Source organism: Giraffa tippelskirchi, chromosome 1 (genome assembly GCF_054371585.1).
Source record: "Giraffa tippelskirchi isolate mGirTip1 chromosome 1, T2T-mGirTip1v1.2.pri, whole genome shotgun sequence".
Classification (NCBI taxonomy): domain Eukaryota; kingdom Metazoa; phylum Chordata; class Mammalia; order Artiodactyla; family Giraffidae; genus Giraffa; species Giraffa tippelskirchi.
This window is the reverse complement of record NC_137275.1, coordinates 54,962,815-54,980,425: the sequence shown is the minus strand read 5'-3', so window position 1 is coordinate 54,980,425 and position 17,611 is coordinate 54,962,815. Positions and strand designations below refer to the sequence as shown.

Sequence of the window (17,611 nt, the reverse complement as noted above, 5' to 3'; positions counted from 1 at the left end):
AAACCCAACCACATGGCCAAATAACCAACCACATGTCCACACCCACATCGTATTCCTTGAAAATAACACAGTAGATTTGTGTTAACTGATGTAAAAGATGTCTGAGGTAAGTTGTTGAGTGAGAAAGGACAGCATGGCCTCACATACTGTTCTGTATCTCCGTGTGTTTATATATGTAGGAAGACGTACGTGACGTGTTTGCAGACACCCGAGTTGTAGGGAGGATGGCCATATATCCGGGTTACCCAGCATGGTCTTGTTTTTCTACCTGTCCAAGTACAAATAATTAATAGCCTTTCTCCCCTTCACTGTCAAAAGCTTCCTGCTTTGGGTGGTGAATTGTATGTTCCCTCTAGTATGGGGTGGTTTTTCACTTTCTTCTTTATATCTCTTTATTTTCAGAAGATTGTCCCTCCCCCTATTTAAATAATGAGCAGTAAAGGCAGTAAAAATTAAAAAGTATTTACATATGGAGGGCGAGTGGCCTCCTGCCTGCAGGCCTGGTCTACTGCCAGGGTTCTCTCTGGGGTCAGGAGTGGAGGCAAAACTGAGCATGGGGCAGGGTGTTGAAGCTCATTTTTACCGAAAACATTGGCACCAGTTTGCATGACCCTTTCTTTCTAAATCATACAATGTAAGCTTTCCCTTAAACTCCAGAATATGTGGCACTGTCAGTGACAGCCAGTACTTGTTTCCTCCCCCAAATAAAGGTTTGATAAGATAATGGGAATGATTTAGTAATAAGAGGAAATTGGTCATCTCTTAACTTGGGATATTTCCGAGTTTGACAGGAATATTTTGTGAAAAGCCCCACTATTAATCATTTAACATGCTGACTGTTTTTCAGCCTACACTTGCTTCTAATATAGTCTGAAATACGAGGTTTGTTTGTGTCTATACTCACCTCTGCCCTCGAGAAACATCTGAGCAGGAATAGTAGGGAGAGAAGAAATAGAATAATATAAAAAGGCAGATATCAGAATACATTAGTTTTCTGTTGCTGCCATAACAAGTGATGACAAAATTGATGGCTAAAACAACAGAAAGTCTTCTCTCAGTGTTGGAACCCAGATGTCTGAAGTCAGGGTGTGGGCAGGCTGCGCTCGGCCTCTTCAGGCTCCTGGTGGCTGTCAGCATTGCTTGTCTGTGGCCACAACACTTTGTCTCTGCCTCCATGGACATGGCACCTCCTCTTCCTGTCTTCTAAAGACATTATCATTGGATATAGGGACCACCTGGATAATAATCACCCAGGATGATCTCATTTCAAGGTCTTTGCCTAACTTAATTACATCTGCAAAGACCCTTTTCCCGGATAAGGTAACATTCACAGCTTCTGGTGATCAGGACATGGACATATCTTTTTGGAGGTCACCATTCAACCTACTTCACAGGGTCATCCAGTTAACTCTTGAGATAAACATTCAGAGGGTAGGATGTGGTCACAATAAGTGTGGTCATGTATTTCTCCCATTGTGTAAAACCAAATCACTGACTATACTATAAGTGTTTCTGGAAGACAGCTGAGCAGTGCTTTCTAAAGAGTTCCTGTGGGTCTGTTACAAATGAAATTGACTCTCTGGTTCAGATCCACAAATGATGATTTTATTATTAATTGCCAGGTAGGAACATAAAATATTCTGCCCATTATCCTTGTGAGTAGCAACTTGTCCGGCAATGAGAACTTCAAGAGAAAATGGCAGTCACTGTCCCTGGGCTGCTACCAGCCCACTGGGACATCTCTGCTCAGCAGGGGGCCTCCGTTTCCTCTTCCTCACCACGTGGACCATCATCGAGTTCCCCACAGCAGGTTGTGGGGATGACGGAAGGGTGTGGACAGCGCCTGGTCACCTCCCAGGGAAGGTTAACTGCTGCTCTTTCCTGGAGTAGCACCTGCTCTGAGAGATGGCTGGGGGGACTGGCGAGTAGCCTTTCTGGGGAGGTCCCTGAGGGGCAGGGAAGGGTACGCGGTCCTCACATGCTTTTTCTGGATGGAAAGATTAATCCCTGAGTCAGAGGCTCCCTTTCTCTGAAGAGCGCTACTCTCAGGAATGAGAAGGGTTCGGTGTCTTATTCTGCTGTTTTCTTGATCTTCCCATTTCTGCATCTGAGCCTTGAGACGGAGTCATGAACACAAGAATTTGATTCAAAACAGTCACTTTTTCTAATGAGCCCTCATTGACTTTAAGAGAACTTCTCTTAGACGGCATTTTAGCAGCACTCATGATATTCAGCTCAGTCATATCTAAAACATTAGGAAGAGGCTCCTAGGTAATTTTTCTTGCTTTCAGGTCCACATTGAATGCCTACCAGGGCACGTTCATGCAGACCACCCCCTGTCTAGCATCTGACCGCTTCCTCTAGCCCACCCTTGCAGAAGGATGTCCAGTCAGTATTCCAGAATCTCAGCTTTGACTCAGCGGCTCCCTCCCCAGCTCTGAAACATTCAGTGATTCCGTTCAGCTGCCACATCAAGTGCAGATTTCTTGCCCTCAATTTGACCTCTAGTGAAGCCTTCTAGCCTGACTGCCACCTAGCTGCTCCTCCCATACATGCCCTGTGTCCTCGGAGGTCCAGGCAAACCCTAGCAGTTCCCTTCCTCTGACTTCTCTCTTCTTTTGCTCTTGAGTCTTGGCACCAGTGAAGGAATCCAGGAAGCCTTCATGTGCTGCGTCCAGACTCACCTGTTTGCTTCTGTCCCTTCTCTGAGATCACATTCCGCAGTGTCGTTTCACATGCTCGCAGTTACTTCCTGAGGACATTGTTAATTGGTACTAGTGAGGGATTTTCATGTCTTTCATCAGTTCATTGCAGAGTCTGGCACAGTCCAAACAGAGTCCAAACATAGTACATATATACTTGAAAGGTAGGAGGGTGTCAGGGAGGTGAGGGAAGAATGGCAGGGCTGTGGAGGAAGGAAGGGACCAAATAGGACAGAAGTTTGGTTGCTTTATTTCCTTTTCTGTGCTGTTAATTCATAATGGAACAAGGAGCTGAATCAGTAGAATGAGACACAACTCATTTTATCACTAAGTTGTATTCTGTACATAAAGTCTGTCTTTTTCCCACCCCTCCTCTTGAAGGTGTGCCACGACACCACCGGGGTGAAATCTGGAAATTCCTGGCGGAGCAGTACCACCTGAAACACCCGTTTCCCTGCAAACAGCAGCCCAAGGACACGCCCTACAAAGAACTCTTAAAGCAGCTCACCTCCCAGCAGCACGCCATTCTCATCGACCTCGGTAAGCCTGCAGTCGACTTGACGTGGAGGTGGAAGCTGCACTCACTCGGAAAATCTGAAGAGACCATCCGAGTTATTGAGTGGTCTGCCTCTAGGTTTAGTGATCACAATTTACTGCTAAGATTTTCAAGTAAAAAAGCCCTGAAGTCATCACAAATGTCTTCTCAGGTATAAAAACCTCCCCCTGTGCCTGGTGGCTTGTTCACTCTGTGGCGAGTCGGGCGGCCACCGTGCAGGCCCTGGTTTCTCCCAGGGTTCAGTGACTCGGAGGTCGATAGGAGGGGTTATAGTCAACCAAACGCACAGCCTGGAAACACAAGGGTCAGAGCCGAGGCTGCATTCAGCTACAGGAGCTACCCTAGTCTCTGTGGTTTTCAAACAGGATTTATTAGAAAAATTTAGAAAAAAAAAAATCTAGAAAGCAATTTGTGAGAGCCCCATTTCACAGGGTCATCCAGTTAACTCTGAGATAAACATTCAGAGAGTAGGATGTGGTCACAATAAGTGTGGTCGTGTATTTACCAAATCACTGACTATACTATAAGTGTTTCCGGGAGATGGCTGAGCAGTGCATCCTTCCCGCCTCTGCTTCCCCCTGGGGCCTCCGTTCCTGCAGGCAGCAAGGCTCCTAGGGAGCTCCTTGGGCTCCAGGCCCAGCTGCTTCTAGAGCACATGGTCCTGCTTCTGAAACATTCACTCTGCGTGCTGTCACCCTGGGGCTCCCCGGGCCGGGTCAGGGGTCCCATCGAGGCTCAACTCGCTGAGTTCCTCAGCACAGCAGCCACGGGGAGACAGAACCTTTCCTGCCATTTGACGTGAACCAGGTTGGGCAGTACCGAGGCTTCTCTATCCAGCCGCACTGCCCTTCATCAGGGTCGGCTTCAGAAATGTTCCCCTTCAGGCCTAAGTCTGAATGTCATCTCTGAGACTCTGTCCTCGAGGTAGCCTCTTCTCCCACCTTCAGGCTGGGTCAGGTGCCTATGCTAAGCCTGTGTCCTACCCTCTACACTCTGCTCAGCAGACTCATCACATTTAGTATTATTGCAGTTACCATTATTATTAAAGTTAATACTTAACTTTCCTTTGGACCTAATGTTGGGTGAAGTTACTTAAACTGCTTCCTTCAGTCCTCACAGTGCGATCAGGGACATGTCCTTCCTCCTCTCCTTGTTTGGAGTTGAGGACACTGAAATGCGGAGAGGTGAGGTACCCTGCCCCACATAGCAGAGCTGGTGCGCCGCTGAGCACTGGGACTGCAGGCCTCCGCTCCTAGCCCCGCACTGCGCTCAGCTGGTGGCAGTGCCTTTTTATTGCTTTTCTCCCCAGTAGGCTACAGGCCTCCCACTGTGGGCGGGACTGGGGCCATTGGCCATTGTAGCCCAGCTCCTCGGACAGAGCCTATCGCACAGTAGATGCTCAGTTAAGTCTCTTGATGTTGACTGTGAGGCATGGTGCTGGCCTCCCAATCTCCCGTGACCCTCACCGCAGCCTTGGGAAATTGGCCCTGAATCCTCTCTAAGGAATGAGGACAGTCTCCAAGGCACAGAGAGGTCAGGTGTTGAGCACGGTCACACAGCTGCCTGCCAGGACCTAAACCCGCTCTGGCTCTGTGCTACAGTGGGCCCCTTCATCCCTCAGGCCCTCTGCCCAGGAGCCCCACACGCTCCTAGGAGACCCATGCTAGCTGGGCAGAGGTTGATGCTGACAGGCCATGACTGCAACTTGGGGACAGTGAGCATGCAAGGCCTGGGGCAGGAGCCCATTTGGCCCACTGACCCCAAGGAAGCAGTTCTGTAAATTGGCAGGAACTGTGTTTGCTAATGTGATGAGTAACAGAAAACATGACATCATATTCCTATCATGTGAAATGAAGAAAAAAATTTAGGATAGGAGGTTGAAAGGGAGGAGGAAGTACAGACAGACGTCTCTGTGTCTCCACCCCGCCCCCTCTCCCCCGATGCCCGACACCACTCGGGAAGGGAGGAGGAGCCGTCCAGTTCGCTTTCAGTGAATACCCTTCTCCTTGTTCTGCGGATGCTACTTTTCTGTAGAGGGGAGAAAAGGCTGGATCAGCATGAGGGCAGGGCTCTTCCCCCGGGGAGTGTATTTGTACAGCCCCTCTTGACACCTCCCTTCCCAGGGCTGCCTTTCCTCTAGTTGACAGGGGGTCTGCACAAGCGAGCCAGAGTCTGGGCCTTTTTTCACTCTGGGGCAAGGCCAGGCTGCACTCTCACGTTCTCTTCTCCCTCCCTGCCCATCTCCCACCCTCACCCTTTGCACCCCGGAAGACTAGCTGCACCCCGCCCCCACTCCCCCTCCTGATGACCGTGTGGCCTTGTTTCTCCACCTCACTTCTGTCCCATCACAGCCCCCAGTTTGGATGCCCCTCAGTACCCCTCCCAAGGCCCCAGAGAAGCTGTTTCCAACAGTGCATTTCCCTGGTAACTGTAAAGTCTGGGTCTCTCTGGGCTTCCTCCAGGGGCAACCTCACCTCCCTCAGACCTGGAGAAGCGAAGTGTTAGCCCAGACCCAGTGGAAGCCCAGGTGCCCTGCTGCCCGGCCCTGGCTTTGCTGGGTTCAGGGAGGCCGCACCTAGAGGTTCCTCCGGACTGCCCATTGCTCCCCCCTCACTTCTCAAACGTGGTATTTGCCAAGTCTGTTGTTTTGTCTACACTTTTTATTTTGTCTACACTGTGGCTCATTCAAGGCCCAAGAAAGGTGTGTGGAGCAGCAGAGCAAAAACAAATCATGTTTCAGTGTTTCTTAAAAAGTAACATCCATGTCCTGGCCGAGAGGACAGAATGCTTGCTGGTTGGATGTATTTTGGGTTTGCAAGGATTTTTGTTTACTTAGCTTTTTGCTTTATTTTCTGAAATTAGCTGTTAATCTAATCAGCCTTTGCAAGATTTTTTTTCCTCTAAAGAGTGAGAATAATAGACTTTGTATTGAATGGTGACAGAAAATGAGATGGTTGGGTGTCACCATCGACACAATGGGCTTGAGTTTGAGCAAACTGTAGGAGATAGTGAAGGACAGGGAATCCTGGTGTGCTACAGTCCATGGGGTTGTTGTAGAATCCGAAGTTGCAAAACACTCCTCTTGAGGACACCCAGGATAGTGGAGTACAGTTTATTACACCAGCGGGTCCAAGGGGACGCGGTTCCCAACAAGGATCTGATGATTTCGGAGGACTTGGTTTTATACCCACTGCTACTTGACAGGTTCAGTTCAATCGCTCAGTTGTGTCCGACTCTTTGCAACCCCATGGACTGCAGCACGCCAGGCTTCCCTGTCCATCACCAACTCCCAGGAGCTTGCTCAAACACGTCCATTGAGTCGGTGATGCCATCCAACCATCTCATCATCTGTTGTCCCCTTCTCCTCCCACCTTCCATCTTTCCCAGAATCAGAGTCTTTTTCAAGGAGTTAGTTCTTCACATCAGGTGGCCAGAGTATTGGAGCTTTAGCTTCAGCATCAGTCCTTCCAGTGAATGTTCAGGACTGATTTCCTTTAGAATTGACTGACTGGATCTCCTTGCAGTCCAAGGGACTCTTAAGAATCTTTTCCAACACCACAGTTCAAAAGCATCAATTCTTTGGCACTCAGCTTTCTTTATAGTCCAATTCTCACATCCATACATGATGAATGGAAAAACTATAGCTTTGACTAGGTAGACCTTTGTCGGCAAAGTATTGTCTCTGCTTTTTAATATGCTATCTAGGTAGGTCGTAGCTTTTCTTCCAAGGAGCAAGGGTCTTTTAATTTCATGGCTGCAGTCACCATCTACAGTGATTTTGGAGCCCTCCAAAATAAAGTCTGTCACTGTTTCCATTGTTTGCCCATCTATTTGCCATGAAGTGATGGGAACGGATGCCATGATCTTCGTTTTTGAATGTTGAGTTTTAAGCCACAACATGACTGGTTACACGTTAGTAATTAGTTCTACAACATGCAGGTGTGGAAGAACTAACAATTACAACATGCAGGTGCAGGTGTTATCATTAATCTGAGACAACCTGACCTTTACTTCCAATTTCTGTTTGCCATCTATGAGGAGGGGGTTTGATCCCTCTTGGCCCTTCTCCCAGTGGCCCCAACATTCTCCCCTTTTAATGCTCATCTTATCTTTAACTAATGATGGATATCGGTCATGGGTCATTGTTGTGCACAGGGACAATGTAGCTGTAGCAAAGCTGTCAGTCTAGAGGTTATACCCTGAGTTATACATTGGAGAATTCAAGGCCTAAAATTAATACAGTGATTAACAGAATAATCACAAAAAGATTTTTCCACCAGTCACTTTGATCCAAGAAAATGCTGATGACCAAAAAGGAGGATTACCATTAGACATAGCTGTTAACTCAGATATCACTTCATGGCCTTGATTAATGTGGTTAGAGTCCAGACTACACCAAGAAAGAATCAACAGGTTGTGAGTTACCAAAGAAAGAAACGTTTCTCATTGTCTCAAGAACGACCAGAGGGGGCTAAAGTCCCCTCTGTGCAAGGGAGACACCCACCAAGGAAGTGCATCCATCACCGACAAAGGCGTGGCCCCACAAACCCAACATTGAAAAGTATTATAGAAGTTCCCATATGAGTGGGCCCAGGATGGGAACACATTGTCCTGAGTTTGTAGTCCTGGTAGGGTCTTCATGCCAAACAGGAGAGCGTCTGCTGCTTCCAGTCCTTTACACATACTAAATCTCTTGGTGAGTATGGGTGTACATTAGTGCCAAGAGAAAATGGAATTCTCTCCTGAACATAGGGGGTGATGTCATGGATCACCTTCCCTAACTGTTCCAGTTGCCGAGACATCTCCATCTTTTCCTCTTTGTAATAAATGTCCCTTTACTTCCCAAATAATTGGGGGAGGCCTCCCGAATATTATCTCATAGGGGGAATACCCATGTGACTGGAGGGCCATTCTGACCCTCATTAACACTAATGGCAACATGTCCATCCAGGGAGTGCCAGTTTCTTGCATCCATTTTGCCAAAGTCACCTCGATAGTCAGGTTCATTCTCTCAACCATTCCTGAGCTTTGTGACCTCTACACTGTATGTAGTTTCTTTGCAAACCAGTTGGAGTAACTCAGCCACAAATGCTAGTCTGTTATCTGATCCTATACTCAAGAGGGAACCCAAATCTAGGAATAATGTCTCTCAGCATACATGGGGCCACTTCCTTTGCTTTCTCAGTCTTGTTGGGGTAAGCTTCCACCCATCTCGTAAAAGTACATACCATTACCAGCAAATATTTGTATCCTCGGCATGGCTTTACCTCAGTGAAGTCCACTTCTAGATGTTCAAATGGAGGGTTCTCCTTTAACTGTATTCCGGGAGGCATGGTCTCCTTGGGAGCCGGGTTATTTTTAGCATAGGTTATGCGTCGGAAGCTTGCATCTGCACACAGGGCTGTTAGACGTGGTATGACAAAATAGCAGGCTAAAATTTCTCAAGTCTTTGTTTTTCCAAAATGGATGAATTGATGGAAGTCCGTAACCAATTGAAATGCCAGCCTAGAGGGGTCAAAAAGTCTCCCATCTGAGAGTTTCCACCATCCGTCCTCCCACAGTGTTCTTTGCTCAGTTCATGCCCAGGTGGTTTCTTCCTTGGCATAGACTGGAGCCGCTTGGGCGTTTAGGAGGCGTTTAGTAGACCACAGGTGTTACCATAAGTTTGGTTGCTATATTTTCCTGGGCAGGTGCTTGCTTTGCCGTTTAATCGGCCAGACAGTTCCCTTTTGCCTGAAGTGTGTCCGCCCTTTGGTGGCACCTACAGTGTATTATTGCCCCTGCAGTGGATTCCCACACTGCTTCCAACAGAAGCAGAATCTCCTCTTTATTTTTTATGTCCTTGCCAGTTGCAGTTAATAGCCCCCTTTCGTTATATATGGCTCCATGTACATGTAAAGTAGTGAAGGCATACCATGAGTCAGTATGTATATTTACCTTCTTTCTTTTAGCCAATTTTCGGGCTCGTATAAGTGCCCAGAGCTCTGCTCGTTGAGCCAACCAGTCTGTGGGGAGTCATCCTGCCTTGACTACTGTATCCTTTGTGGTTACGGCGTATTCAGTTTTCCTGTGTCCCTGTTCCAGGTAGCTGGTCCCATCTGTTTTGTAAGTCTCAGCTGGTTGACTTAAGGGGACATCTCTGAGGTCCAGTCGGCTAGAAAAGACTTCCTCTAGCATCTCCTCACAGTCATGGTTGGGAGGGCCTTGGCTCACTGGCAGATAAGGTGCTGGATGGTTCCACCTTTATTTGGGGATTTTCACAATAAAGTCCTTGATTAGCTATTTGTGAAAAGCCGTGTATCCAAATCCGGCAAAACCCTACAGCTCCCAAAATTTCTCTCACTTGCATTTTGCTATTAGGCTGGCTTGTCTGATTAATCACCTGTTTTTGTTCTAAGCCCAAGGCACGCCTCCTTTCCTTTATAACAAAGCCCAGGTTCTTTACCTCAGTCTGGCAGATCTTGGCCTTTTTCCATGGTACTTGATATCCAGCCTGGTCCAGCAGGCCGAAGGGAGTCTTAGTACCTTCCCAGCATTGAGAACGAGTCTCTGCCATCAGGAGTAGGTCATCCACATATTGTAGGATCTGACACTTAGTAGCATCCAATGGGAAGGGGAGGAGATCTGTTGCCAGGGCTTCCCCAAATATTGTAGGGGAATTTTAAATCCTTGTGGCAGCCGAGTCCAAGTCAGCTGGGTCTTCTGACCTGTCCCGGGGTCTTCCCATTAGAAAGCAAAAATTCTTTGGAATTTTTGGAGCCGCTAATTGGAGCCACTCTTATACAAAAGAAAGCATCTTAAGTAAAATACTGGGCATTAGGAAGCATTAGGCTTAGCAGAGTATAGGGGTTAGGGACATTTGGGTGTAAGGTCACCATCGCCTCATTTACTAACCTCAAGTCCTGAACTGGCTGATAATCTTTTCCCCCGTCCATCTTCACCGGGACGATAGGGGTGTTCCGTAGTGATCGGTGTTCCACCAGTATGCCTGCTGCTTTCAGCCTATCAATGAGGAGCTTAATTCCCTTCCTGGCAGCCAGCAGTATAGGATATTGTTTTTTCCTTATGGGCTGGGCCCCCACCTTTAATTCTGTTATTACCGGACGGTGGTTTTTCGCTAGTCCAGGGGGGTTACTTTCAGCCCATACTTCAGGAAACAGCTTTGTTGGGGGTTCCGGGGTTCCCCCCCCCTCGACTGATGTAATGTCCATTTATCTTCCCTTGGTAGCAGCTGGCTGCTTATTGAGACCTGGGTGGCCCAGTGCAGCTGCCAGGAGAGCTATCTTTTGACAGGACCTTCTATCACTCTCCTTTTGTTTTTTCTCAGCCTCTTTTATAGTTTCCTGATCCCAATTGACAAAAACCTTGTCAGCAATTTCTATCATTTGGGTGCTGGTAAGATCCAAGAACCCCTCCACCTTTTGGAGTTTCCTTCTAATACCTGGATATGACTGGGTCACAAGGGTAGCATTTATGAGCCTTTGGTTTTCAGGGGTCTCTGGGTCAAAGGGGGTGTATTGTCCAACGGCCTCACAGAGTCTCTCATAAAACTCTGTGGGAGTCTCGTCTGCCTTTTCGATCACGGTGTTAGTCTTGGCCATGTTAGTAGGCTTGCTAAGCCCCCTTCTTGAGGCTTTGTATAATGGCCATCTTATACCGTTCCAAGGATTGCTTACCTTGGTCAGTATTGAAGTCCCAGTCTGGTCTTGTGTCAGGAGTGGCTTCTCAGGCCCAACTTTTAGGGTCCAGTTGGCCCCCTGGTGTGTTTTCTCAGAGTCCCCTACGCGCCTCTGTGAGGGAGTGGTGTCTCTTTTCCATACCGAAGAGGGTGAGGAGAAGCTGGGCTGTGTCATCCTACACTGGTTGGTGGGTCCTGAAAATAGTCTCCATTAGATGAATCATACCCTGCGGCTTCTCAGAGTAGGGAGGGGTGTGCCTTTGCCAATTCAAGAGACCCGTGGTAGAGAACAGCTGATAGTAAAGAGCAGTGGGGCCAGGATGGATGTGTCCATCTGGCCCCACCTGCGGTGCCACTTGGACCTCCCTAAGAGGCATTTGCAACACCTCTCTCTCTTAAGGTTCCTTTGTAGACCTCAGCCACCTCTGAACACTTGGCTCTCCCTTTTTCCCTCTTCTAAACTGGGATGGGTGGGTATAATGTTGGCACAGTAGGAGGAAGAGAAACCTCCTCCACTGGCAGAGGTGGAGGAGGAAAGTCTACCTCCTTTCCTATCCCTTCTTCTTGTTCTGGGGGTCCCCTTCGTGTTCCCCAGTATGGAGGGGGAGGTGGGAGTTCCTCCTCCTCCGGATCATAATATATTTCCTTTAACTTTTCTTGCTTGGGTTCTGCCTGTGCCATAAAAATCTTGCTTCCTTCTTTTCCAGGGTAACATACCTGGGCCCAAGGGGGTGGTTTTTGTGCAGTTAGTAGCCATGAGTCAGTGTACAGGAACTGGTCTGGGTGGCTTGGCTGTCTGGTTACCACGGAGTACACAGCCTGAACTTTGTCCAATACTGGGGTTCCCTCTGAGAGCCATCCTACCCCAAAGGATGGCCAGTCTATCTCACAGAAGGTTCTAAGCTTGTCTGGGGTTAACTTTATACCACAGTCTCCTCCAAAGCCCTTTTTGAAGTTTTTAATCATGCATTCCAGAACAGTTGGCTTGGATTCTCCACTACCCATCCTACTTTTCACTTTCCTTCTATCACTTGCAGCAAGTCCAACTTCTATTTATTTCATCGCTCCTTTGCCAGGGTCTTGTACCCCAGCCACTGCTGACGTCTTCACTCAAAGGAGCATAACAACTTTACCTCGGCTATGACCGGGGTGAAAAGGGCCTTACCTACTAAGTCTTTCAATGATAGTACCTCTCGCGTTTCTCTGTCAGCAGCCAGCCAAATCCAATCAATTAAGGCTTCTACAAACTCCTTCTTGCACAAGTCTGATCCTGGAAAAATCTAAATCTATCTTATCACAGGTTGGTGCAGACAAATGTACGTCCAGAGCCACAGTTCCCAGTCTGGTCCTAAACAATGTTCGGGAGGTCCCTGAATCCCTAAGGAGAACATGAGGGTGTTGCGGCAAAGGGGACAGTCCCTTGGAAACCAGAAAATTTTGTGTTGAAAAACAGCACAGATTCAGTTAATGGAGTTTTACTTATTTCAGTAAATTCCCCACTGAGCTTAGGAGGACACAGCCACCTCAGACTCATCCAGCCCCAAGGGGTTGATCAGGTCCCTTCTTCCACTATTACAGAGGGACCTACCTGTGTGCTTCCCTTCTGACGTCCACAGTCTTGTGAAGTCTGCCTAGAAAGACAAGTCACTAAAACAAGCACTGATCCGAGGGAGGAGACACCTTCCCTTTCCCAAGGCTCTCGTCCCAGAGAGTCGCAGGCAGAGGCTCAATGAGCCTGTCTCTCCAAGGGCTTCCCAGCCAACACACCAGAAATGTAGAATCCAGGGTCGCAAAACACGCCTCAGAAGAGACTCAGGACAGTGGAGTACAGTTTATTATGCCAGCGGGTCCAAGGGGAATCGGTTCCCAGCAAGGACCCCTCCAATGATTTTGGAGGACTCAGTTTTATACACTCCTGCTCTGCATGACTGGTTACACGTTAGTAATGTTTTACAACATGCAGGCGTGGAAGAATTAACAGTTACAACATGCAGGTTCAGGCGCTATCGTTAATCTAACTGAGACAACCTGACCTTTACTTCCAATCTTTGTTTGTCGTCTGTGAGGAGGGGGTTTAATCCCTGTTGCCCTCCTCCCGGTGGCCCCAACAGGGTCACAAAGAGATGCACGACAGAGCAACTGAACAACAGTTGAATGGTTGGGCAGTGTTTTGCAGTTTATGAACCATGTTCTCTAGCTTTGTTGAATTTAAGCTTTACACAACCCTGTATGAAGGTGTACACAATTTCCACTTTGGAGGTGATGTGCTTTGCCCGAGTTACAGGCTGCTGCTTACCGGCAGAAAGTTTAGAACCTTGGTCTTCTTAGTCTCTGTATCATGTCCCCTCCAGGACACCGTATGGCTTCTTTCTTGGCTCTGCCCACTGTAGACTAGCACAGCCATCCCCTCCTCTGGTTAGGTGGAGAAACATTGTTAGAGTTGGCCCCACCCAGCCAGGAGAAAACAGAGCAGCAGGTGACACTGAGCAAGTCATGCTGGGCCTTAGTTCAGGAGCCTGCCCCACCTCTAGGCCTGGCTCCAGCTGCATGCATTTGTGCTGCCCTCAGGTAATCGTAACCTTTCTCTTCCCTGGCTCTCCATCCTGGATGGACAACCTCTACTGCCAGCATCTTGCCCTCTGGCTGTGCCTCCTGTCTAGTCGTGGCCACGCGTGGGAGACACGGAGCAGCAAGCTGGAGACCCCCCTCAGGCTCCACGTCACCCTCCGCCCTGTCAGCTGCTCCTCTCCTAGGCATCCCACCATCAGTGCTTCCCCAGGGAGGCTGTCCAGGCTCCCCCACAATCGGAGGCTTGGCCAGAGCAACACTGGCCCAGGTCCAGAAATGGAGGGACACCACTGAATCAGAGAGCAGTGGTCCCGATTAGAGCAGTTTCCCGATTAGAAACTGCTGCTGATCGCCCCCATATTGATCACTTGTCGTTTTAATCTCTGTTTTATGGTATGTCAGTAAAGTGGTGGCTTGCTTTACATACTCTGCGGAGGTCTGATGAGTCTTGCCATGACCACAGATAGCATTTTTTGGTGGACTTGCAGAGACTGTCTTAACAGTGCTCCCTAAGCAGGTTTGGGCATGTCCAAACTTCAGTGAGAGGCAAAGCACATATTCAAAGATCTGTTCGAGTCAAGAAGCTAGCATGGCAGCTGTCATTGATTTGTGCTTCCACTTAACACATTTAAGATATAAAACCTGCCTGGTATCTAGAAGAAAAGGAGCTATAATCCAGGTGTTACACGAGAGAATTTTCTCCTTGTTTTTTTAGAACCCTTCAAGGTGAGGAGACAAACCTCTGAGATGAAGGATCAGCTGAGAGTATTGAAGATGCCCTACCATAGAAGGACAGGGAAGGGCTTCCCTCCCTCCTCCCTGCCTGGCCTTGCTGCCAGGAGCCACGTGCTGTGTGCTTTGAGGAGTACACGGGGCTGTTCATGACCAGCAGAGGGATGCTGGTGGTGAGCACAACTTTCTGTTTCATCTTTGGGCTTAAGTCCCGTGCGAAAAACTAAAAAACATTAATGGCAAAGGACAGGAAAGTACCTAGGATTTGTCCTGCGGCAATCCTTTTACATAACACACCTTCCTGTCCACTTGAGGACTTGGCCTTAGGGAGGTCAGTTGAACAATCACAACTCAAGTCTTAATAAATTCTTGCAACAAGAGCTATACACATACACACAAAGCTACGTGCGTTATTCCAAATGGTCTGCCATAGCCTCTGATAGCCAGAGCATATCGTGATTTCATATTTATTTGATCATTCTAAATATCCTGTTTAACCTCAAAATGATGTAACTAAATGTAGATGATAAAGGAATAAAATGGGGTGACTTCACTTGCTCTCTCAGTGGTCTAACATCTCCCTCTACCCTTCCAGCCAGTCAGGGGTGTTCTGGCGGCAACCAGCTCCCCCAGACCCCTTAAAAGAAGCCCTGATGTCAACATTTACAGATTTCCTTGGTGTAAACATTCGTTTGGCTAATCTGAGCTACCAATTTGCTGTCATTGATTATGAGGTTGAGCAGAGGTACGCACAGGTCGGTGGGAGCCAGTTGCCAGCTCAGTCACTGGATTCAGACAACCGTTTCCAAAAGTAGTCTGCATGCAGGAGAGCTCTGCCTTCTTAATCCCCCGCCCAACCACGCCGTTTGGTGGTGAGCCACAGATGCTTCTCAAGCATATATGGTGCATCCCCTCACTCTAGGAGCCTGTGTTCTAGTGGGGAAGCAGACACTGAACAACTGATTACTGAGTTTGTTTGTTTGTTTTATTAAAATTGTGAGGCATCATTCAAAGGGCATTTTCCCTCCAGTCATAACTCACATTCTGCTCCGAGTTAAATGCAGCACTGTGAGAAGATCTCAGCATCACAGTTCTCAGCCAGGAGGGAGCCTTGGTGCTCACATGGTTGTAAGGTTACTCTTCCTTCTGTGCATAAGGAAACCGAGCTCCATGGTAAGATTGCTAGTTTGCTGGTACCCTTCCCTAGAGAGGCAGAAATCTCCAGGCTCTTTGTGAAAAAAATCAAAGGAAAGAAACCTGTCAACTCTCGCACCCCAGTGCAGCCTGAACAGCCTTGTGGGTGTACTGTGTATGAGCAAGCGGGATGTGGAGGGCTGAACATGTTCTGTGTGTGCACCGCCCAGGACTCACCTGCTGTAGATCAGCTACCCATGTACGGTCTTCAGAAGATGAGTTTTTTTTCCTTCCCAGGGTTAGCAGAGGACCTTCTTAGTTAGGGCTGAAGGCTGCAGACCTCAGCACTGGATTATGTAGCTGTGATTGTCCACAAACGTGTAACCTGGTCTGTTTTTCCACCCGTGAGGCCTGCCCCCTCCCTTTGCCTAGAGTGTGGCCAGGAGTGTGTGAGCCACGGTGTTTGTCTGGAGCCATTGTTCCCAAGCTCTGGATCTCAGGATTCCTTCACTCTTAAACACAACTGAGAAACCCAAAGGGCCTTTTTGACATGGATAATTTCTATCAATATTTACCGTGTTAGGTAAATACAGGAAGGCATTGTCTTCCCAAATACAAGTTAGTGTAAAACACGGGCCGCGTTCATGTCGGCTGGACAGCCGTTCCTCAGAAACTGGAGGCCTTGGCTATTATCAAAAAGGCAAGAAATAAAAAATGTTGGTAAAGAAGAAAAGGGAATCCTTGTGCACTGCTGATAAGTAAAATGTAATGTAAAATGGTGCAGCCACTGTGTAAAGTAGTATGGAGACTCCTCAAAAAACTAAGAATAGAACAATCATATGATCCAGCAAAAAAAAAAAAAGAAAAAAGAAACTGGAGGCCTGACTCTCCCTGGGCCTGGGAGGGGCTCGGGGGCCTGTCTTGCTGTCTCAGGAAATGACACTTGAGAATCCCAAGGAACACACAGGAGCCCTGTTCAGGCTGGTGCAGACAGCTTTCCTTCATCAGGAACATCAGGGCCGGTCCCAGAGACTCTGTGACGGGAGATTTGGCTGGTTGGGCTAATAACTAAAGATCAGGAGGTGTGGGGGGCCCTTCTCTAATGTGAGAAGGCTACTGATGAGCAAAAATGATGTAACACTAACAGATCAAATTTAAAAATAATTAAACCTTTCCCACTGTTCCTCCATGTCACACAACTCCTGTGTGTTCTGCCACCCTTTCCTGTTGGAGACCCAGAGAGAGTTGGGGACGGGTGCGGGCAGGGCAGGGCAGAGATGCACTGTGCCCCAGCTCCATGGAAGCTGGGTGGGAAGAGCTGTTCCCAGGTTAACCCTGCAGCAGACCGTGAGGCCAGGAGGGTAGGCGAGGATGTGAGTGTGTGGAGCCCCCGGCTGCTGATGGCTTTCCAGCAGTGGGGTAATGTGTGCAGGGCGTCTTTGGGGAAGGTTTGCTGCGGGGAGGGGGAGAGCAGCAGGAAAGAGATGAACACAGGACAGGAAATCAGAAAAGGCTATTGCTGTCCTCATAAATCATGTTTTTGCCTGGGAAATCTCATGGAGCGTGATGGGCTACAGTCCGTGGGGTTGCAGAGTCGGACACAACTGAGCGACCAATGCTTTCACTTAAGTTCAGGTAAACCAATCTGGATTGATGAAATGCTTTCTCACAGGGCCAGGGAAGAACACTGGAATGTATCCTCCTCCCTTTGCCAAGACCAAATAATCAAGGTGAACGTTTCCCTCGTGGCTTTGGTGCACTTCTACCTTTGACAAGGCCATTAATTCTCACCTGGGTCCATGCGTGGCCCCAACCGAGCATCTCTTTCTTCAGGCATTTTTCTGCTCCCTGGAAACACACTTCCCCATCAGTCACGTTCCAGAATAGGAGGGGGAGGTGGGATTTGACAGGTGTCAACCTCACAGGCCTCCTGAACAAAAGAAATCTTTACATTTTGTCTGAGTACCAGCTTTTTGTGAAAATCAGGATGTTGAGAGCATTTTACTTTAACCTCTGTTTGAGAGGCGACTGTTTTGTATAAAAGAAAATGCCTGCTGCTCTCCAGTGTGTATCAGAGTACTGGCTATGGTTTAAAAGTACAGTAAGTCCCCCGTATACGAAGCTTCAAGTTATGAACTTTCAGAGATGCAGATGTGGATCTGGTTCAACCAAGGAACCAGAACCTGTGCCATCAACGTCAGCCATGAGTGAAATTGCAGCTTGCCCTCCATCTCCTATTGC

General features: G+C 48.1%; 1 protein-coding gene across 47 annotated transcripts in view; it reads left to right on the top strand.

The window, feature by feature from the left end:
• Positions 1-17,611, top strand: part of TBC1D1 (TBC1 domain family member 1) — a 226,326-nt gene that overhangs the window by 189,384 nt on the left and 19,331 nt on the right. For all 47 annotated transcript variants that reach the window (XR_014082761.1, XR_014082782.1, XR_014082781.1 and 44 more), the window contains one exon: positions 3,084-3,242. Coding sequence is in view for 22 of the 47 variants with exons in the window: in XM_081592877.1 (XP_081449003.1) it covers positions 3,084-3,242 (159 nt within the window). In the remaining 25 variants the exon portion in view is untranslated. The remainder of the gene's footprint in view (positions 1-3,083; positions 3,243-17,611) is intronic.